Source organism: Martes martes, assembly GCF_963455335.1.
Source record: "Martes martes genome assembly, chromosome: 6".
Lineage (NCBI taxonomy): Eukaryota > Metazoa > Chordata > Mammalia > Carnivora > Mustelidae > Martes > Martes martes.
The window spans coordinates 88,694,231-88,717,857 of NC_137893.1; the positions used below are offsets into that span (position 1 = coordinate 88,694,231).

General features: G+C 36.5%; 1 protein-coding gene across 3 annotated transcripts in view; it reads left to right on the forward strand.

Annotated features, from left to right (window-relative positions):
- Window positions 1-23,627, forward strand: part of UBR2 (ubiquitin protein ligase E3 component n-recognin 2) — a 124,117-nt gene that overhangs the window by 14,260 nt on the left and 86,230 nt on the right. For all 3 annotated transcript variants that reach the window (XM_080807224.1, XM_080807225.1, XM_080807223.1), the window contains exon 3: window positions 23,029-23,107. In XM_080807224.1, the coding sequence (XP_080663350.1) occupies window positions 23,029-23,107 (79 nt within the window). The remainder of the gene's footprint in view (window positions 1-23,028; window positions 23,108-23,627) is intronic.

A 23,627-nucleotide genomic window follows, 5' to 3' on the forward strand; every position in this document is an offset into this window, starting at 1 on the left:
GAAACTAAGAGATGATCTTAGTAGATTTTTTTTTCTTTATTACATGTGGTCAAGTTTGAACTTGGGTACGTCAGCCTGGAGTTTCCTTGAGATATAAATTCTTTTCACTATAGTCCAGGGGTTTAGGTTAATCCATCATCCCTGTTCTGGATATTCTAACTGTATAAAGAGGTTATATATAATCAGTGGAAGGAAGGCATAATTGGTAAGGGGAATGCCTCATGTTATGAGGAGAAAATTACTTCGTTGACATCATCTCAAGAGAGTCACGAGGGTATATTAAGGACAGAACACAAAAGAGCAGCCTTAGCTACTGCTTTTTAGAAATTAAAAACCTGGGGCGCCTGGGTGGCTCAGTGGGTTAAGCCTCTGCCTTAGGCTCAGGTCATGATCCCAGGGTCCTGGGATTGAGCCCCGCATCGGTCTCTCTGCTCAGCAGGGAGCCTGCTTCCTCCTCTCTCTCTGTCCGCCTCTCTGCCTACTTGTGATTTGTCTGTCAAATAAATAAATTAAATCTTAAAAAAAAAAAAAGAAATTAAAAACCTAACAGGCAAAACATGCATTTGGTTATATCTTTCAAAAGGTACAAAAGTATATGCCATGAAAAATAATCTTTCTCCTCCGTCCCTTAATTTCCCTGTTTTCTTATCCAGAAGTGGCCACCATTAGTAGTTTCTTGTGTATTCTTCCAGATATATCCTATGCATTTGCGAGCAAACTGTTTTCACCTCGTTTATATAGTTTCAAATTTGTCCTTAAAATTGTTACATAACATTAGAGAGAGAGTACATGTGCTGACTTTGTCTTTTGTTTTTAATGGCTGATTATTCTATTGCAAAATAGTCTATCCTTTACTTATTAGCCTTCTGTTAATAAATATTTAGGTGGTTTGTAGTATTAGAAATAGTAACACACTAAATATCTTTGTATGTCTTTGTGCACATGTAGAAGTAGATCATAGGATACATTCCTGTAAGTAAAATTTCTGGGTCAAAGGGTGCATACTTTTATTTCTCTTTTCGTGATCAGTAGTAAAAACCTATAAAATGAGAAAGAGATGGGGACACCTGGGTGGCTCAGTCAGTTAAGCAGCTACATTTGGCTTGGGTCATGATCCTAGGGGGTGCTAAGATCCAGTCCCACATCAGGTTCCCTGCTGAGCAGGGAACCTGCTTCTCCCTCTGCCTGCAGCTCCCCCTGCTTGAGCTCTCTCTCTCTCTCTCTCTCTCCCCCCACCCCCAACAAATATATAAATAAAATCTTAAAAACAAAAAAGAAAGGTGATGTGCTAGTTTGAGGAAGGGAGGCAGGGTGGGAGGCAAACAACAGACTCTGCAATGGAAATGATGAGAAAGTTTGGAAGATCTGTCTTCTAGCCAGCCTTACAGGGATGAGAAACCAGGCAGAACAGAACAATGTGTGACACACTGAAAGAGGAAGCAGATTGGTCAGTTACCTGAGCTGTAGAGGAAAGAAAGCAGTGTCTGGTGAGACTCTGACGTGAAAGAACAGAAATCTTTCTCCCTGGGGTGGGAGAGAAAGATTTAATCTGTAAAGGGTTCAGTAGGTCCTAAGTTTGGACTACACTCTTACCAGATCTTTGTAAACTTTGCTGTTACCTGAAGTTAGCCACACATCAGATTAAAGGTACTGTTCTTCAAGACTGTCCAAGATACAGATATAAGTTTAGCGATTCTCAGAGGCACCTTCAATTCTAATCAGCTGGCTGCAAATTTCAGGTATCTCAGACTACCAGAGGTTACATAATTCATTAGAACAACTCCCAGAACTGAGGAGAATGCTGTACTTATGATTAAAGTTTTATTACAGAAAAAGGATACAAATCAGAATTAGCCAGGGAGATACATGGGAAAATTTCCAAATGCAAAGCTCCTGTTGTCCTCAGGGACACGTTATCTTCTGGACACATTAATGCATGATGATCCGCACATAGTATTGGCAACTAGGGACTCTCATCCAGGCTTTGGTGTCCAGAGTTCTGTTGGGTTTTCATTATGTAGTAATGACTAACTGAATCATTGCCCATGGACTTAATATCTAGCTCCACTTCCCTTCCCAGAGGTAGGGCTAATACTCTGCTGCTGAAAGCCCCAACCCTCCAATCACATGGTTTGTCTTTCTAGTATGACCTCTCCCCACTCTCTCATTCATTAGCATAAACTATCACGTGGAGGGGGCAGCATGAATAACAAAGATACTCCTATCACAGGAAATTGTAAGGATTTAGAGTTCCCTGCAGAAATCCTGGGACAAAAGCCAGCCACATTCTTCAATTACAGTTGTTGAGAAAGTAAAAGAGATCCATTGTGTATTGCTTTCCACAATTCTTAGCACATGGTAAACTCTTAGTAAATGTCCGCGCTGGGGTCCTGGGGATGAATGTCTCCTGTTACTCCCATGTCTCATGTATTCCTGGTAAAATAACATGGAGCCTATCATTTGGAAAGACGAAATATGATTATTGAAATTCTAGGGGAGTTTCTAAACTAGATCCTTAAAGGATAAAAATGATTCATGTCTACAGGATAGAGGTTTTCTTGAACTAGAAAAAATGATATTCAGGAGTCTTTTATGTGTTTTACTTAGGAAAGGGATTTGTGAAGGAAATTAGGTTAGTTTTTCTGTAGTGATTTGTTCATAGTTTCTAAATTTGTAGAGGTCCCAAATTATCTTGCTAAAGCCTCTGTGATGTCAGGAAAACCTGTTTTCAGGCAGTAGGCTAGTATTTTATGATATTTGTCTGTACTCAGTTATCTATTAGGAAAAGTGTAGTCAAATTTAACACTTGTTATTCCTTTCTAAATAGGGATGGTTATTAGGGACAGTAATCTTAGTATTGATCGTAACTATTTACCATTTTATAACCATTAACAGAAATAAAATATTAGTAGAATATGAAATCATACTTTAGTGTGTATGAATTTTAATTTGAGTTTAACACTTCTGTTAGATGTAAAGAGATTAGGTTTAATTCCAGTGATTTCTTTGCATAGTTAAATTGAGAACTTTTTTTTTTTTTTTTTTTTAGATTTTACGTATTTCTTAGACGAGATCACAAGTAGGCAGAGAGGCAGGCAGAGAAAGAGGAAGGAAAGCGGGCTCCCTGCTTAGTAGAGAGCCCGATGCAGGGCTTGATCCTGGGATTGTGACCCAAGCCAAAGGCAGAGGCTTTAACCCACTGAGCCACCCAAGCGCCCCGAGAACATTTTTTTTTATTGGAGTTTTATTTATTTAAGTAATCTCTACACCCGATGTAGGTGTAGCTCAAACTCATTATGCGAGATCGAGTCACATGCTCTTCCATCTGAGCCAGCCAGGCACACTGACAACATTTTTTTTTTTTAAATATTTTATTTATTTATTTGAGACAGAGAGAGGGATCACAAGTAGGCAGGGCAGCACACAGAGAGCCAGGGGGAAGCAGGCTCCCTGCTGAGCAGAGATCCCGATGTGGGGCTCGATCCCAGGACTCTGGGATCATGACCTGAGCTGAAGGCAGAGGCTTAACCCACTGAGCCACTCAGGCGCCCCCTGACAACATTTTTTTTAGCTAATAATTTTAAAAACTTACTGCATGAATGTTGCAGATAACCAGAAGTTATGGTTGGGGAGTTATGCTGCCATAACTGAATATTCTTACTGTATGTTTCCAGATAATACTTTATTATAAACTATTAAATGGTTTTGCTCAGGTTTAACTTTTTTTTCTTAACTTTGATTCTGTTAGTCATGATAGATGAAGTTATGCTAAAAATAACAAACAAACCTACGGTCTTGAAGATTTGAACTACCTAAAATGTATTTATCACTCAGACTGTGACCCATTCAGATTGGTGAAGGCAATGAGTCAAGGGTCCTATCTTGGTTAGTTACTTAACACCATATTATGTCTTCATAAACTTAACATAATGCTTTTTAGGGTTCAGCACAGCAAGGGAAGAGTAGGGCTGGAGAGTCTTGCCCAGCAAATAAATTGCACTCCTCAGATTTAGCAACCATGCCCACATCCCTTTAGCCAGAACTAATCTGAAGGCCTCTGTCCAACTGCAAAACAGGGTGGGGAGGCATAATTCTCCTGTGTCTAGAAGAGATGGTAAACTCTCTCTGTGGATGAACATTAGAAGTATCTTAAATGATTTTTTTTAGGTTTTGGGGTTATTTTTCCTTCCTCACAGAGCAGTTAGGAAAAATGAGGTAATGTATAAATATAGCACTTGAGGAATTATATAGGTAAGAATTTTTAAACCAAACACGGAGTCTTCGAATGAGTTACTGAGCCATGAATAATATCTCAAGCAGAGGGGTAGAGATAATTTCATTTCTATTCTGTGTGGAAATATAAAGGTCTAATGTGGAAGAAAGAACCTCTTATTTCCAATAAGAAGAGTTTGTTTAGTTTCTTGGCTTTTAAAAAATTTGAAAACTTGATCTCATTTTAGCTGAGTTTACATTTAAGACTGTTTTTGCCATGAATAGTCTCGAGATTGAAATCAACGCTTTGTTTTAAAAAATACTGTTTACCTCTAATTACGATGTGCTGCATGAATGAAATTATACTGTGTATATTGCATTTGTGACTTTTTTCCATTTAACAGTTTGTCTCAGAGAACTTTCTCTGTCGGTATATATAAATCATCACTCTTCTAACTGCAGTGTTTCTATAGTAAGTTAAGGCCATAATTTATTTCATTGCTCTGTTAATGAAATTAGAAATGGGGAACTTCTAGGGTTTTTTCCCCATAATAAACTGCTGCAAAGAATACCCTGTACATATTTGTACACATCTCTTTTTATATATGTCCCAGTATTTCTCAAGGTAAATACCTTGAAGTAGAATTTCAGTGCTGTGTTATCACTGTGAGCTTCTATGTATTGGAAATTGCCTTGTCTGCACTGCTGTCTTTGCCCCAGGGAAAATGACAGGGAGTGGGCAGTTGATACCTCCTAGATAGTTTGGATTCCTGTAGTTGTCTAAAATGAGTCTTATATTCTTGTTTTAGATATCTGTGGTTGTTTTTAATTACTCTGTGCCAATTTGTTGCAGGATTGAATATAGGCATGCATGGGGTTATAATATCAACTTTATATGTATGCCTTTGTCTAGATGTTAGGAAACAGTAGAACTATGACTAGATTACTATGGGCTGATCCTTTCAGGTACAGAAACTCAGATTTATATCTAAAATTTTCCTTTTGATGCCCAATTAAGTTTTGTGTGTGTGTGTTTTTTAAGCAAAAATTTACATATTTCAATAGGCACCAATCTTAATTATACATTTTTGGCAATAGTTAACCTCATGTAACTCACATGCCTTTAGGATATGAATATTTCCACCTGACTCTAGTCCGATTTTTCCCTCTGAGTAGCTCCAGCCCCTAGGTAACCACTATTCTGATAATTTCGCCTTATTTTGCCTGTTCTAGAACTTCATAAAAATGAAATCATTCTTTTGTGCCTGGCTTCTTTTACTCACATAATGTCTATCAGATTTATCCATGTTAGTACAATTGTGGGAAATTGGTTCCACTTTAATTGCTGAGTAGTAGTCCATTGTATGAATGTCCTTATAATTGCCCATAATCCATTGGCCCGCTGATGAACATTTGGATGGTTTCTGGTTAGAGGCTAACATGAGTAAAGTTTCTATGACCTTCTTTTTTAATTGCTTTTTTTAAGTAAGATTTTTTATTTATTTTTGAGAGAGAGAGAAAGAGAGAGAGAGCGCAAGCCTGAGCAGGGGGAGAGGTGGAGGGAGAGGCAGAGGGAGACACAAACCCCTCACTGAGCAGGGAGCTCAGTGCAGTACTCGATCCCAGGACTCTAGGATCATGACCTGAGCTGAAGGCAGACAATTATCCTACAGGGCCACCCAGGTGGCTGCCTTTTTTTTCGTTGTTTTTTTTTTTTTTAACAATTCTATTTTGTGTGTGTGAAAATTTTCTAAATTTAAAGGAAAGAAAATGGTAATTTTCTTTCATAAATCATATCATATCAGTTTTTATTTTTATTTTTTATTTCTTTATCCATTTGAGAGAGAGAGCGACCACGAGCTGTGAGAGGAACGCAGAGGGAGAGAGATATACAGGCTGAGTGCGGATCCCAACCAAGGCTCCATCCCAGGACATTGAGATCATGACCTGAGCTTAAGCCACTTACCCAACTGAGCCACCCAGGTTCCCCTAAATCATATCAGTTTATGCCAGCATTATTTTAAATGCAGCATACTAAAGTACTGGGTGTTATTATTCTGTATTTAAACATACTTGTATGTGTTTAATAGGCCAAATAACGTAAATCTTGGACTATTAAAAATCTTCAGCTTTTTATGACACATTTTAGGAATATTAAGATACCATTAAAATAGGCCTTTCTTGACAGTAATCTAATACAGTGAGCATTCTTATCTGATACATTAGTTACTATTACCATTTGCAAACAAGTCTTTTTCTAGACTTAATGTTTAATTTTTTCATGGATAATCCTTAGGAGTAGAATTGCTGAATCAAAGGGTAGGTATATGTTGAACTGCCAAAACTTTCTCCAAAATGGTTTTTGTTCCCACCAGTAATGTGCGAAAATTCTGTTTGCTCCATATCCTCACCAACATTTGATGATGTTAGTTTTTTTAATTTAGCCATTCTGTGTAGTGGTATCTCATTAGGTTTTTAATTACCCCTAATGATGAATGATGTTGATGGAATTTTACAAGTACTCTTTGCTCATTCATCTAACTTCCAAAGTTTTTGTTCCAGTCTTCTGTCTATTTTTTATTGGATTGTTTGTCTTTCTAATATTGAGTGATGGAGTTCTTTAGATACTCTGGGTTAGATGTGTTTTGTGAATATTTTCTCACAGTCTGTGGCTTGCCTATATGGTGTCTTAATGATAGAAGTTTTTAATTATGATGTCATTTTACCAGTTTTTTTTCTTTTCTGATGATTTAAGAAATGTTTGCCTTCTCCCAGGTAGCACAGTCTGTATATTTTCTTTTACAAACTTTGATATGTTAGATTTTATGTCTGGGTTTATGATCTTTTTCAAACATTTTTTTGAAAGGTTTGAAAACATTTCGAACAGCTACCTGTTGAGGTTTGAGGGGTTGAGCTTCATGTATTTATATGTGAATAGCCAGTTGTTCCCACACCATTTTTTCCTTTCCCTAGTGAATTGCTTTAGTACCTTATGAAAAAACATTTGACCATATAAGTGTGGGTCTATTTCAGAACATCCTAATCTATCGTAGCCCTCTTTTATCCACATGGGATATGTTCTTAGACCCCCAATGGATGCCTGAAACCATGCATAATACCAAACCCTATATATACGGTGTTTTTTTGTTGTATATACATGCCTGTGATAAAGTTGAATTTATAAATTAGGCACAGTAAGAGATTAACAAAACACAACAATGATAACAGTATACTGTAATAAAAGATATGTGAATGTGGTCTCTCAGAATATTCTATTGTATGTATTCACCCTTTTTTGTGATGATGTGAGATGATAAAATGCCTACATGATGAAATGAAGTGAGGTGAATAACATAAACATTATGATATAGCATGAGGCCATTAATGATCTTCTGACCATATCAGAAAGATGATCATCTGCTTCCAGACTTTGGTTGACCACAGGTAACTGAAACTGCTGAAAGCAAAACTGTAGATAAGGGGGGACTACTGTATTCCATTCACTGAGATGGCTATTCTTATAGCAATAACCATATTATCTTGCTGGTCTTGCCATAGTTAGCCTTGAACTGATTAGTATAAATCTTAAAATTCTTTTCCTTTATTTTTTAAATTAATTTATTTTTAAGATTTTATTTATTTATTTGTCAGAAAGAGCAAGAGAGCACAAGCAGGGGAAGCAGCAGGCAAAGGAAGAAGCAGGCTCCCAGCTGAGCAAGGAGCCCGATGTGGGACTTGATCCCAGGACTCTGGGATCATGACCTGAGTCAAAGACAGAGGCTTAACTGACTGAGCCACCCAGGCATCCCGAATTTCTGTTCCTTTAAATTTTGTCTAGTTCAAGTCATTTGCATTTTATGAATTTGAGAATTATAGCTTGTCTGTTGTTATTGTTCAAGAAAGACTGCTGAGGTTATGATTAGGATTGTGTTTTTGTTTCATTTTGTTTTTTAAAGATTTTGTTTATTTGAGAGAGATAGAATTTGTAGGAGGGAGAGGGAGAGAGAATCAAGTAGATTCCACACTGAGCACAGTGCCCGATGCGGGGCTCAATCCCATACCAGGAAATCATGAGTTCAGCTGAAGCCAAGAGTTGGAACACTTAACTGACTGAACCACCCAGGTGCCCCTAGCACTGTGTTTAATCTATAAATCAGTTGGGGAGAGTTGACATTTTAACAGTATTGAATTTTCCAGTCCATGAACATCATAATATTTCTCCATTTATTAAGGTCTTCTTTAATCTCTTTAACAATATGTTAAAGGTTTTATGTAGAAGTTCTATACGCCTTTGGTTATGTTTATTTCTACGTATTTTATGTTGTTTTTTTTCTTAGTTTCCATTTTTTTCTGTGAATGTAAAGAAATACAGTTGGTTTCTAATATTGAATTTATGTCTTGTGACCTTGCTTAAATAGTTTTGTTTTTTTTTAAGATTTTATTTTATTTATTTGACAGGCAGAGATCACAAGTAGGCAGAGAGGCAGGCAGAGAGAGAGGAGGAAGCAAGCCCCCAGCTGAGCAGAGAGCCCGATGTGGGGCTCGATCCCAGGACCCTGGGATCACGACCTGAGCCGAAGGCAGAGGCTTTAACCCACTGAGCCACCCAGGTGCCCCGCTTAAATAGTTTTTGTTTTGTTTTTTGTTCCTTAGGATTTTTACATAATCAGGTCATTTTTAAGTGGAGACAGTTTTACTTTTTCCTTTTCAACCTTTTATTTCTTTTTTGTACCTTACTGGTGAAAGTGGGACATCCTTGCCTTGTTCCCAGTCTTAGGGGGAGGGGGGAAGGTATTCAGTCTTAAACTATTAAGTATAATGTTAGGTATAGTTTTTTCTTACATTCCCTTGATCACATTGAGGAAGTTCCTATTTCTAGTTTGTAGAGTTTTAAAAAATATTATAAATGACTGTTGAATATTGTCAACTGCTTTTATATTGCAGCTTTCAGAATTGTCATAATTTTCCTTTTTTATTCCATTAGTGATTGCATTAATTGATTTTTCAGATGTTTTTCTTTTTTCTTTTCTTTTTTTTAAAGATTTATTTATTTAATTATTTGACGGAGATCACAAGTAGGCAGAGAAGCAGGCAGAGAGAGAGGAGGAAGCAGGCTCCCTGCTGAGCAGAGAGCCCGATGCGATGCAGGGCTCAATCCCAGGACCCTGGGATCATGACCTGAGCTGAAGGCAGAGGCTTTAACCTACTGAGCCACCCAGGTGCCCCGGCATTCTTCATTCTTTTACGATGTTTTGATCTCTAGGTTTTCTTTTTGGTTCTTTCTTAACATTTCCATCTCTGCTTACATTGGCCTTCTGTTCTTGCATGCTGTCTACTATATCCATTAGAGACCCTAATATATTAGTTATAGTTGTTTTCAATTTCAGATCTGATAAATCCAACATTTTTTTAAAGATTTTATTTATTTATTTGACACAGATCACAAGTAGGCAGAGAGGCAGGCGGTGGGGGGGAAGCAGGCTCCCCGCTGAGCAGAGAGCCCGACGCGGGGCTCGATCCCAGGACCCCAAGATCATGACCTGAGCTGAAGGCAGAGGCTTAACCCCACTGAGCCACCCAGGCGCCCTGTAGTCATCCTTTCTGATGGAGGCATAATACTCCATTGTATATATGGACCATATCTTTACCCTTTTGTCTGTTGAAGGGCATCTTGGCTCTTTCCACAGTTTGGTGACTGTGGCCATTGCTGCTATGAACATTGGGGTACAGATGCCCCTTCTTTTCACTACATCAGTATCTTTGGGATTAATCCCCAGTAGTGCAATTGCAGGGTCATAGGGTATCTCTCTTGTTAATTTCTTAAGGAATCTCCACACTGTTTTCCAAAGCGACTGCACCAACTTGCATTCTCACCAACAGTGTAAGAGGGTTCCACTTTCTCTACATCCTTTCCAACACACGTTGTTTATTGTCTTATTGATTTTGGCCATTCTAACTGGTATAAGGTGATATATCTCACTGTGGTTTTGATTTGAATCTCCCTGATGGCTAATGACGATGAACATTTTTTCATGCGTCTGTTAGCCATTTGTATGTCTTTGGAGAAGTATCTGTTCAGGTCTTCTGCCCATTTTTTGACGTGATTATCTGTTTTTTGAGTGTTGAATTTGAGGAATTTTTTATAGATCTTGGATATCAGCCCTATGTCTGTAGTCTCATTTGTGAATATCTTATCTTTTAAATTTTTAAAAAGTAACATATAATATATTATTTGTTTCAGGGGTACAGGTCTGTGATTCATCAGTCTTACACAATTCACAGCACTCACCATAGCACATACCCTCCCCAATCACCCATCACCCAGCCACCCCATCCTTCCCACCACCCTCCCCTCCAGCAACTCTCGGTTTTATTAACCCTCTGAGCCACCCAGGCACCCCATAAATCCAACATTTCTGGCATAATGTGAGTCTGATTTTGATGCTTGCTAAAATTTTTTGCCTTTTAGTCTTACTTTTTTTTTTTTTTTTTTATAGCCAGGCGTATGATATACCAGGTAAAAGGAATGCCATAGGCCTTTAGTGATGTGGTAGTAAGGTGTGGGAAAGGGGAAACATTTTCTATCCTGTGATGAGATCTCAGTCTTCTAGTGAGTCTGTACCTCTGGACTCTGAACTTCTCAGGTGCCTTTCATTACCCCGCCACCCCTTCTGCCAACGCCCCCACCCTCCCCACCCCACCCCCTGGTCTTTATGTGGGAAAAGATAGCTAGAGTGGGCTGGAAGTGGATAGTTCTCTTTTCTAGGTCAGTAAGACGCTGAAAAAACCCCAGCTGGTTAAGCTCTGATTATAGTTTCTTCTGAGGGCAGACTTTTTAAGAACAGAATGCCCTTGCATATTTCAGAATGGTTCCGTTTTTTTCCTACCTGCCGGAAATTTGAGATTTTTTTTCTGATGTTCACTGTGAAAACCTAGTAGAATTCCAGGAAATAAAACTCACCAAAATGTTAGGGCCCCCGATGACTGGGTACCCCTCTGGTTCCCAGTGCCTGGAGTTTTAATCTCTCAAACATTCACATTCAGCCTCCAGCAGTTTGGCAGGTACGGTTCAGGTTTCCCTACCTCAGCACTCGTTCCTGTAGAGGTTGGTGTTTGTGGGTTTCTGCTCTCAGAAGTTGTCTCTCTGTATTCATTTATTGGTCTCTGTAATTTCAGGGGTAGACTGTGACCTTACTCCTTTGGAAATCTAAGTAGTATTGTTGGCTTTTCAGTTTGTTTAACTTTTTTACTTGTTAGGACAGTGTGGCAACCTCCAAACTTACATGCTCACTAGGAACTGGAAGTCTGCTCTCATTTTTTAGGGATATTTTCCTGAATATAGAATTCTGGGTTGATACTCTCCCCCCACCCTTTTAGCATTTTAAAGATCTTGTTCCATTGTCTGCTGATGTTAGTTTTGATGATATCCGTTTTTGTTAGCATATGTATGTGGCTCTGTATCAAGTGTGCTGGTTTTCTCTAGCTGGCTTTTCAAGATTCTTACTTTATTGTTGGTGTCAGCAGTGTGACTGTGATATGCCTGGCTGTATGTTCTTTTTTTGTATCCTTGAGTTTCTTGGATCATAAGTTGATGTCTTTAACCAAATTTGGAAAGTTCAGGTTATTACTTTTTCAAATATACTTTCTGCCTCATATTTTCCACTGGGACTCCAGTTACACAGTAGTGTAAGTGAGGGACTAATTTTACTACATAGTAGTACAGCATAAATATAACTTAAAAATATATGTAAAATTACTATGGAGATATGTCTATAATACAAATGTATTTACATAATGCGTGCTTTAAACATTTTAATAAGAAACGTGTGATTCAGGAGAGATTGGAGATGACTGCTTTTGCTAAAGCTCTAAAATCTCAGGGATCTTTGTGTGCTTTCACCAAACCAGCATACCTTTAATATGGCAATTAGCAACTGGTCCTGTAACTGTACACATTTGTCTTTTCTGTTAAATGATGGGCTCTTAGAGAACAAGGGTCTGGCTTTACTTTTCTTTGTAGTTATGTAAAGAGTGGCACCTAGGTCGATTTTTAGAAACCCAAAAATTCTGTTTATGAGAGGCAAAGTAAAACTGAAAGTCACTAAAAATGGGAATAGAAACGGAGTAAAAACTGCCAGCCAAAACTATAATACAGTAGAAAGCTGGAATACCAGTTTTTACATCTGACAGAATTTATCGTGGAAAACTAAAGGACACAAAAAGACAACCAAATTTTAAAAATGTGCAAAGGATCTGAATAGACATTTCTCCAGACATTCTGGTTGGTTATGTTTGTGCAACCTTGTAATATTACAGAGCTACCAAGTTGGACACTTTTTAAAAAATTAATAAGCTATTGTATTTGTTTTTGTGTTTTTTAAAGATTTTATTTATTTATTTGTCAGAGAGAGAGCACACAAGCACAAGCAAGGGGAGAGGCAGGTAGAGGAAGAAGCAGGCTCCCTGCTGAGCAAGGAGCCAGAAACGGAACTCCATCCCAGACCCTGGGATCATGACCTGAGCCAAAGGCAGATGCTCAACTCACTAAGCCACCCAGGCGTCCCTTTTTTTTATTTTTTGGTTTTTGTAACATAAGTCCTACATCCAACATGGGGCTTGAACTCATGATCCTGAGATCAAGAGTCACATGCTCCACTGACTGAGACAGCCAGGTGCCCCTAAGGTGGACATTTTTAAAAAGATGAATTTTATATGTGAATTACATCTTAATTTTTGAAAAGCAATCTGTTTATTTAACATAAAGGAAACTTCAGTTAATTCTTGAGGCTCAGAGCCATACAGATTGTTTTCCCCCTATGTTTAATAAAATTTGAAACTACGAAAGAGTAGGTTAAATAAATTGTATGTTTGGAAACTAACATTGTTAATGTTAAGTAAAAGAATATCACTGAAATCACTAAGAAAATTTAGAAATAGAACTGAATGATAAAAACGTTTTGAAATTTTGGGGACATAGCTAAAGGAGTATTCATTCAGTAGGAAATAATATTTTAAAAATATTTGCCAAGAAAAAAAGAAAGGTTAAAAATAAGCTATGTGGTGGAAAACAAATGAAAACAAAACAAAACAGTCCAAAATCTTTGGGATATAGCCAAAGTGATTCTAAGAGGGAAGTTTATAGCAATACAGGCCTGCCTTAAGAAGCAAGAAAAATCTCAACCAAACCTTTTACCTAAAGGAGCTAGAAAAAGAACAAAACCCAAACCCAGCAAAAGGAAGGAAATAATAAAGAGTAAAGCAGAAATAAATGATATAGAAACTAAAACAAACAAAAAAGCAGATCAATGAAACCAGGACATGGGTCTTTGAAAAGATCAACAAGATTGGTAAGTCTGTATCAATACTCATTTTTAAAAAGAGAGGGAAAACCCAAATAAACAATATCACTAGTGAAAGAAATAACAACCAACATAACAGAAATACAAACAGAATATCATGAAAACCTATATGCCAATGAATTGGAATAGAATGTTGTTACAGAATATCATGAAAACCTATATGCCAATGAATTGGACAACCTAGAAGGAATGGATAAATTACTAGAAACATACAGTTGTTACAGAATATCATGAAAACCTATATGCCAATGAATTGGACAACCTAGAAGGAATGGATAAATTACTAGAAACATACAACCTACCAAAACTTAAACAGGAACAAATAGAAAATTTGGACAGACCAATTATCAGCAATTAAATTGAATCTGTAATTTAAAAATTCCAAAAAACAAAAGTCCAGGACCAGATGGGTTCACAGGTGAATTCTGTCACACATTTTCTCAAACTAATCTGAAGAAAACATGAGAGAAAGGAAAACTTTCAAACTCATTCTGTGAGGCTAGTATATCAAAACTAGATCAAGACACCACAAAAAAAGAGAACCACAGGCCAGATATTTCTTATGAATATAGATGGAAAAATCCACAACAACATAACAGCAAACCGAATCCAACAATACATTAAAAAAATTGTAAACCACAATCAAGTGGTTCGGTATTCACAAAACAATCTACATGATATGTCACATCAGTAAGAGGAAGGATAGAAACCATATAATCATTTCTGTAGATGCAGAAAAAGCATTTAACAAAGTACAACATCCATTCATGAGAAAAAAACCCTCTGCAAATTAGACCTAGAGGGAACATATCTCAGCACAATAAAGGCCTTATACGAAACACGCACAGCCAACATCCTATTTAATGGTGAAAAACTGAGAGCTTTTCCCCTAAGGTCAGGAACAAGACAAGGATGTCCATTCTCACCGCTTTTATTCAACACAGTACTGGAAGTCCTAGCCAGAGCAATTTAGGGAACATAAATTAAAGGCATCTAAATTGGTAAGGAAGAAGTAAAACTCCCAGTGTTTGCAGGTGACATGATAGTATATATAAAAGACCCTAAAGACTTCCCCAAAAAGCTACTAGAACTGATAAAACAAATTCAGTAAAGTCACAGTTCACAAAATCAATGAACAGAAATCTGTTGTATTCCTGTACACTAATAATGATGCAGCGGAAAGTGAATTAAGAAAGCAATCCCATTTACAATTGCACCAAAAACAGTAAAATATCTAGGAATAAACTTAACCAAAGAGGTAAAAGACCTGTACTCTGAACACTATAAAAGACTGATAAAAGAAATTCAAGACAATGCAAGGAAATGGGAAAACATTCTATGGAATGTTCATGGGTTGGAAGAACAAGTATTAAAATGTCTGTACTATCCAAAGCAATTCATAGTCTCTGGAATCCCTATCAAAATACCAACACATTTTTCACAGAACTAGAACAGTCATAAAATCTGTATGGAACCACAAAAGACCTTGAATAGCCAAAGCAGTCTTGAAAAAGAAAAAAATGAAAGTATCAGAATCCCAAATTTTAAGTTACATTACAAAATAGGGCTTCTGGGTGGCAGCGTGTATGCGTACATGAGCAGAGGGAGAGAAATCCTCAAGCAGACTCCCCGCTGAGCATGGAACCCAAATCAGCACTCAGTCCCAGGACCCTGATATCATGACCTGAGCCAAACTCCAGAGTTGGATGCTCAACTGACTGAGCCACCCAGGCGTAACAAAGTGGTAGTAATTAAAACGGTATAGTACTAGCATAAAAATAGACACACAGATCAATGGAACAGATTAGAAGACCCAGAAATAAACCTACAAGTGTATGATCAATTAATTTTCGAGAAAGGAGGAATGAATATACAATGGGGAAAAACAGTCTCTTCAACAAATGGTGTTGGAAAAACTGGACAGCCACATGCAAAAGAATGAAACTAGACCACTTTCTTTCATCATATACAAAAATAAATTGAAAATGGATTAAACACCTAAATATGAGACCTGAAACCTTAAAAATCCTTGAAAAGAGCATCAGCAGTAATCTCTTTGACATCGGCCGTAACAGTGTTTTTCTAGATACATCTCCTGAGGCAAGAGAAAATAAAACTTAAACACAGTGAAGGAAACAGTCAACAAAACTAAAAGCCTATGAATGGGAGAAACTCTTTGCAAATGACATAACTGGTAAAGGGTTGGTATCCAAAACCTGTAAAGAACTCCTGCAACTCAATACCCAAAATACAAGTAATCCAATTTAAAAATGGGCTGAAGACATGAACAGACATTTCTCCAAAGAAGACGTAACAGATGGCTGACACATGAAAAAGATGCCCAAGATCATTCATCAGGGAATTACAAATCAAAAGTACAGTGAAATACCATCTCACACCTGTCAGAATGACCAAAATCAAAACAAACAACCAAGTGTTAATGAGGATGTGAAGAAAAAGCAATTGGTAGGAATGCAAACTGGTACACCCACTATGGAAAACAAAATGGAGGTTCCTCGACAACTTAAAAATAGAACTACCTAATGATCCAGTAATCATACTACCAGATATTTGCTCCCAAAATACAAAAACACTCATTCAAAGGATACATGTACCCTGGTTTATTGCAGCATTATTCACAATGTCCAAACTGTGGAGGAGCCCAAGTGTCCATCAATAGGTGAAATGGGTAAAGAGGATGTGGTATATATTACACAGTGGGCTATTATTTGGCCATTTAAAAAAAAAAAAAAGAAATCTTGCTATTTGCAACAATGTGGATAAAGCTAGAAAGTATACTGCTAAGGGAAGTAAGTCAAAGACAAATATTGTATGGTCATACTCATATGTTTAAGAAACAAAGCAAACAAGCAGAGAGAAGAGAGAGACAGGCTAAGAAGCAGACTCCAACTATAGAGAATGAACTGATGGTTACCGGAGGGGAGGTTGGTGGGAGATGGGGGAAATAAGGGATGGGGTTTAAAGAGTACACTTATCACGATGAAAAAAATAAAATACTAAAAAATAGCTATACATTTCCTGGTTTTGTCTGCTGAAAGGGTCTAGAACAATGGAACTCCTGTAGCAGTGATCACATCTAATACCCAGATACCGGTTTCTTAATACCAGTGTCCGATAAAAGGAATTAGAGCTCCATGGTGAAATGATTGGTTCCAGGGCTGGGACAGAGAAAATACAAATTAAGTTTGAAACATGTTGTGTTGCTCTCTTCGCCCAAGAAAAAGAGGGAACATGTTGAAAGGGCACAGGAGCCAACCTGAAAGAGCTCCTGGTGGTCACAGTTGAAACCGTTTGAACAGTAAAATGATTGGATTAAACCCTAACCCATAGAATAAAATAAATATTCATGAGCCCACACTGATAGAAGTATTTGGATGAATAAATAAATGGAAGAGATGGGATGTTTTCAGTAGTTTTCCCATACTGAAAAATTCCAATTAATAAATAAGACAGGAATGCAGAAAATAGAAAGTTATCATTAGGCAAATAACATATCAGTAACTGTAGACAAGATCCATTGATAAATGCTAAAAGTAGTAGATGAAAGTTTGAGAAATAGTAGGATATTTGCATACTCAAAGTATCTCCCCAAATATATTTATTGATAAATGCTGAAAGTAGTAGAGGAAAATTTGAGAAATAGTAGGATATTTGCATAGTCTCAAAGTATCTCCCCAAATATATTTAATTTTAAAAGGTACAGTAGCAAATTTATAGTGAAGGAATCTGGCAGATACCATTTTTTAAAATTAACATGTATTATTTGTTTCAGGGGTACAGGTCTGTGATTCATCAGTTTTACACAATTCTTAATGCTCACCATAGCACATACCCTCCCCAAGTCCATCCCTCCTACCTGCCTCCACTCCAGCAACCCTGTTTGTTTCCTGAGATTAAGAGTTTCTTGGGTTTTGTCTCCTCCTCTGGTTTCATTTTTCCCTCCTTTCCCCTATGATCTTATGTCTTGTTTCTCAGATTCCTCATACCAGAGAGATCATATGATAATTGTCTTTCTCTGATAGACTTTGCTTAGCATAATGCCCTCTAGTTCCATCCATGTCGTCGCAAATGGCAAAGATTTCAGTGGTTTTTGATGGCTGCATAATATTCCATTGTATGTATAGACCACATCTTCTTTATCCATTCGTCTGTTGATGGACATCTAGGCTCTTTTCCATAGTTACTGTGGACATTGTGGCAGACACCATCTTAACAAAGTAAGCAAAGTTAATGCCACCAGTACTATGGCATATCAGATCAACATCATGTGCCCCATGTTACAATGTACTGAGGACAGAGCATCACTTCCTGCAACATCACTTCTGTAGTATCTTTGCCAAAAATACCTAACTTAATCTAATCATGAACATGTCAGACAAACCCAAATTGTGGGACCTCTACAAAATAACTAACCAATATTACTCAAAGGGGTATGGTCACAAAAATCGAGAGAAGGCTGAGGAACTGTTAGAATTTGGAGGAGACTTAAGGAGCCATGAGGTCTAATACAATGTGGGATCTTGTATTGTATCCTGAAAGAAAAAGGGACCATAGTGGGAAAGCTGATTACTTCTGATTAAGGGCTGTAGTTAATAATATTGTGCCAATATTTATTTCCTTGTATTATTGTTAACATGAGGAAAGATTTGTTTAGGGTATAAAGGAACTCTACTATTTTTGCACCTTTCCTATGAATAAAATTATTTCAAAGAAAAAATAAAAATAAATAGTGTAAATATCCAGCTCAGTAGGTTAGAACAATTGAGGACACTCAAAGAGAGAGAAGAGAAATGGTCAGAAAATAAAAGTAAAAAGTTGAGATATACTGACTCTTTGGAATTAAGCCAATTTCCTTGAAAGACTGAATAAAAAGAATGCAGATACATAAAATTCAGAATGAAAAATTGGGAAACACACTTACGTATTCCTTTTGATGATGTTATGTCTTACAAAGCTAGGTCCTCAACATTGCTGTGATTGAAAAGCAGATACTTTGTGGAATAGGCAATGAAGGTAACAGTGTCCAACTTGATTCCAAATTGTTCAGTGACCAATAGTTACTAAATTGTTTAAGCCTTATTTGATAAACAGAACAGTTGTTTCTTTTAGTCTAGGGGTACCCTGAAAAAAAAAACAAAACTATGGAGACAATAAAGAGCTTGGCAACCTCTGAAATACAAGAATTATAAACAACTAAATGCTTAAAAAAAATTCAAAAACTTCAATGAAATGGATAAATTCATAGAAAAATAATAGGCAGCTTGAATGAAAAACACTGGAATGGTAATAAAAAAATCTTCCCTCCCACAAATTAGGTATGGCTGTATAGGTAAATTATACCAAATTTCAAAGGAAAATTAATTCCTTTTTACACAGGTTACTACAAAAAATGGAAAAAGTGAAAACTGCCTTAACTCTTTATGAGCCTAATATACTCTTTATGAGCCTAATATAATCTTGTTTTCAATCCCTGATAAATTCAAGAGATTCTAAAGCCATTTCTCTTACTAATATAACTGAAAATATCTTAAAATATTAGCTATCTGAATCCAGGAATATACTAAAAGAATAATGCATCATAATCAAATGGAGTTTAGTTCGGGAATCTAAATAGTTCATCTTTATAACAATTATTAGTGTAATTCACCATTTTAATAGAGAAGAAAACTTTCTGAGTTGATTCTGGAACGCATTATATAAATTTCAGCGATTGTTTATGATATAAATTCTTAGCAAACTACTGAATATTTTGGTGTTGGATTTTTAGAAATTTTTGTTACAGACATTTTCAAACATTAAAAATAGAGTGAATGAATGGTATGATGAATCTTAAATGTACTTACTGCTCAGCTTCAGCTATTACCAACATATGGCAACTCTTTATGCACACACATATACACACACACTTTTTTCTCTTGCACTGCAAGATTTTTTTTTTTTTTTTTTTTTTTTAAGAGAGAGCAAGCAGGGACACCTGGGTGGCTTAGTCAGTTAAGCATCTGCTTTTGGCTCAGGTCATGATCCCAGGATTCTGGGAAAGAGAGAGCAAGAACACTGTGGCGGTGGGAGGAGGGGGTGTTGCAGAGAGAGAGAATATTTTAATCAGGCTCCACAGCCTGTGCTGATCCTGATGCAAGGGACTCAATCTTAAGACCCTGAGATCATGACCTGAGCCAAAGTCAAGAGTCCGATGCTTGAGTGAGTGAGCCACCCAGGTACCCCATCTGTCAGATTACTTTAAAGCAAATTCCAGACAGCATGCCTTTTTACTCAGAATATAGCTTTTTTCTCTACAACCATTAACATCCTAAAAAAATTAACACTAATTCCTTAACATTATCTAGTACCTAGGCTGAGTGGAATTGTCCTGATTGACTCACAGGTGGATTCAAAGTCCACACATTGCATTTGGCTGTTATTCCTCATTTTTTCTTTTAATCTGTAATAGTTCTTCTCCTCTTGTTTTTTTTTTTTTTTTCTTTTCTTCTTTTTTCCATTTATATTACTAAGAAACCAGGTCATTTGTCCTGTGGAATTTTCCACAGTCTGGATTTGTTTATTGTGACCCCATGGTGTTGCTTAACATGTTTTTTCATTCCTTGTATGTCCTCTAAACAGGTAGTTAGGCATGATTAAATTGTTTTTTGGTATTGGGGGTGAATTAGAACTTCATAAATATTGATGTGTTTCCTGAGCACATGATGCTTGTTTGGTTTTTTTTGTTTGTTAAGATGATCAGTGGGTTTAGGTACATGGCAGATGCAACCATTAAAAAGGTCTTCTTTAACCTTTTTATTTAATGTCACTGATGCTTGTTGTTTAAATCATTTTATTAGGAGGTAGCAAAATATTCTAACTTGTCATTTCCTTTATTAGCTTGTCTTTTATAAAAGAAGCACAGTCCTTCCTTAATCCTCTGATTAGCTTCAGATATAGTTTAGATAGGAAAGGAAAGGCAAGATACATACTTGATTTTTTTTTCCCCCCAGAAGGTCATATTCTTAGTAAACCTACTATGAACATAATACTAATGGAGAACCTTTAGATACGTTTTTCTTTAATATCTAAAGCAAGGCAGGGGTGCCTACTCTTAGTGCTGCTGTTTAATGTATCATTGGAGGTCCTTGTCAACAGTATAAAGGAAGAAAAAAATGTGTTAATATTGTAAGGAAAGAGATAAAATTGTCACATACAGACTATATATATTCATTTACCTTGGGAGAAAAACACAATAGAATTCAACAAACTCTAAGAACTGCCTTGAGTTTCATCAAGGGTCCTAAAAATCAGTGCTGCTACTTTTCATCATCCTTAAGCAACTAGAAAAATATTTTTAAAAATTATATCGTTTAAAACCTAGAGAGTATCAAAATGTTAATCTAATCGAATATAAAGGATTCATCTGAAGAAAACTTTATAACGTTAGTAGAAAACTTAAGAAATAATCATGGACATGATAATTTTCTCTTACAACAGTGTTCTTACTCCTGAAGTTTGTCAATAAATTCTGAGTAACCTCTGTCAGAACTTTAGCTAGATATTTTTGAGAGGTTCTATACACTTATCCTAAGTGATGTGTGGAAGAATAAAGAAGAGTTTTTGAATAGCGATGTCAACATTTTTAAAAAAGAGAAAAAAGGGAACTTCCAACAGATATTCATATATACTACAAAGCTATAGCAATATAACGTGGTATGGTGTAGGAATAAATAGACTACTTGCACATATTAGCTGAGATGTAGACCCAAGGAGATGTGGGAACTTAATATATTACAAAGATGACACCACAACTGATAGATAAAAGTTATATCGTTTAGTAGATGGTGTTGAGAAAAAAAGAGCTCAGTATATATTGAGAAGTTAAACTTTATTCTACATCATATGCAAAGGTATAATGTATTCCACCTAAATGTGGAAGATAAAACCAAAAGGTTAACAGAAGAAAATAAAGAATATTTTTGTGACCTGGGTTTGGGGAAGAACTACTTTTTTTTTTTTTAAAGATTTAATTTATTTATTTGACAGAGCACAAGCAGTGGGAGCAGGATAGGGAGAGGGAGAAGCAGGCTTCCTGCTGAGCAGGGAGCCTGATGGTGGGGCTCAATCCCAGGACCCTGGGATCATGACCCGAGCCAAAGGCAGCCATTTAACCGACTGACCAGCCAGGCGCCCCAGGAAAGAACTTCTTAAAACCTCAAAATACAAACCAGTTGAAGGTGTATGTATGAATTTAATTGCATCAAAATAGGTAGTCCTATTTAACAAAGGACCCATAGGCAAAATTAGTATACAGGTAACAAATGAGAGACAATATTTGCAGTGTTTGATATTGCCAAGTGATTATATCCTCTAGATTAGATTGTGCAAATAAAATAAAGCGATCCCAGCAGGAAAATGGGCGAAGACAATTTATAGAAAAGGAAACCCCCAAAGCAATAAGCGCTTGAAGAGTTGATCAAACATATTAACAATCAGGACATGCAAATTAAAACAGTAATATACCATTTCAAATATGTTGGCCTTGCACATATTAGAAAACTAGATAAAACCAAATGCATTGAAGATGCAGGGCTATAAAAATCCTCCTACACTGGTAGGGGATATGCAGCCACTCTGGACAGTAGCATGCGTTCAAATTAAGAACTTGACATGTATCTGACCCCGCAATTCTGCTCCTGAGTTTATGTGCCAAAGAAAGTCTCAGACACATCTGTAAGAACACATTTATACTGCTTTTATTACAGCATTATATATGGTAGAAAGGCATTGGAGTTAATCCATGTGTCCAGTACAGGGAGAGTAGAGAGATAAAATAATTCAGAAAAATGCCATGGCATATTATGTAGTGATTAGAAGCAGCAGATCAGATGTTCACTTACAAAATGAATGAATCATGTTATAGAAGTGAAAAAGTAACAGAATGAGATATATAATAAGAGTTATATGCATTAAAAATACATGCACTCAAAAACATTCTGAAAGAGTGTATATAAATAAAAGAACACGGAGTAAGCACAGAGGAATGGTTGCCTATCAGGTTACAGTAACTAGGATAAGGGGAAATGTAAAGATTTTTGTAACTCCCTATTTCATTTCATGGAAGTACAGGGAGTCTCTTGTTTAAGATATGATCTATAAACGTATCTAACTGGCAGTATGAGGAAAGCAAATGAAACAACTGAAGTGAGATGAAAATGTGATTTACCCAAATCTAGTACAAGATAATACATATCCAGTAGTGTAAGAATCAGGTTCTTAAGCTGACTTCATTGCCCAAAGATCTGACAGATCTTTGGAAATAATACTTCCTTTCTTCTAACACCAAGGCAGTTCACTATTCTGGCTTTTCTAGGATGGATTCCAACTGAAATATTATGTTGTGAAATACAGTTTTTTTTTTATGACACCCTGATTTTTTTTTTCTTTAACTTTACAGAGACTGTGCAGTTGATCCAACTTGTGTTTTATGCATGGAGTGCTTTTTGGGAAGTATTCACAGAGACCATCGATATAGGGTTAGTAATGTCCAGATAATAACCATACCCAACTATTAAATTTTATGTTAGATGCCTTTTCTGCCTTTTTTAAAATTCAAGATTTAACATTATAATGGAGGAGAGTGGTTTAATAAATGTGTTATTTAAATACTGTTAAACGCATGATAGCAGTATAGAAATGAATTGTGAATCCAGACTTCTTTTTTTTTTTTTTTTAATCTAGACTTCTTGAATACATGGTTTAGGAACGACAGCACAGATACCAGTTCCTGCATATTGGTTTTTAACTAGTCTGTTTTACTATTTCCTTATGTTTATTATTGTCATAATTCTTTTGTTTATGCAGAAGGTTATAAAAAATTAGAGGGTAAAGGTGAGAGGTAAAACCAGGAGGGAGGTTCTGAAGAGAAGGATGTGTGAGAAAAGGAATAAGGAAAAGTGTCAGGAAATTTAAGAAATATTCTATCTATTGGTTGTCATCTACAGAAGATTTGTCATTTCTTAATATTAAAGAGGCATCTTCTGCTTTGTAGAAGAG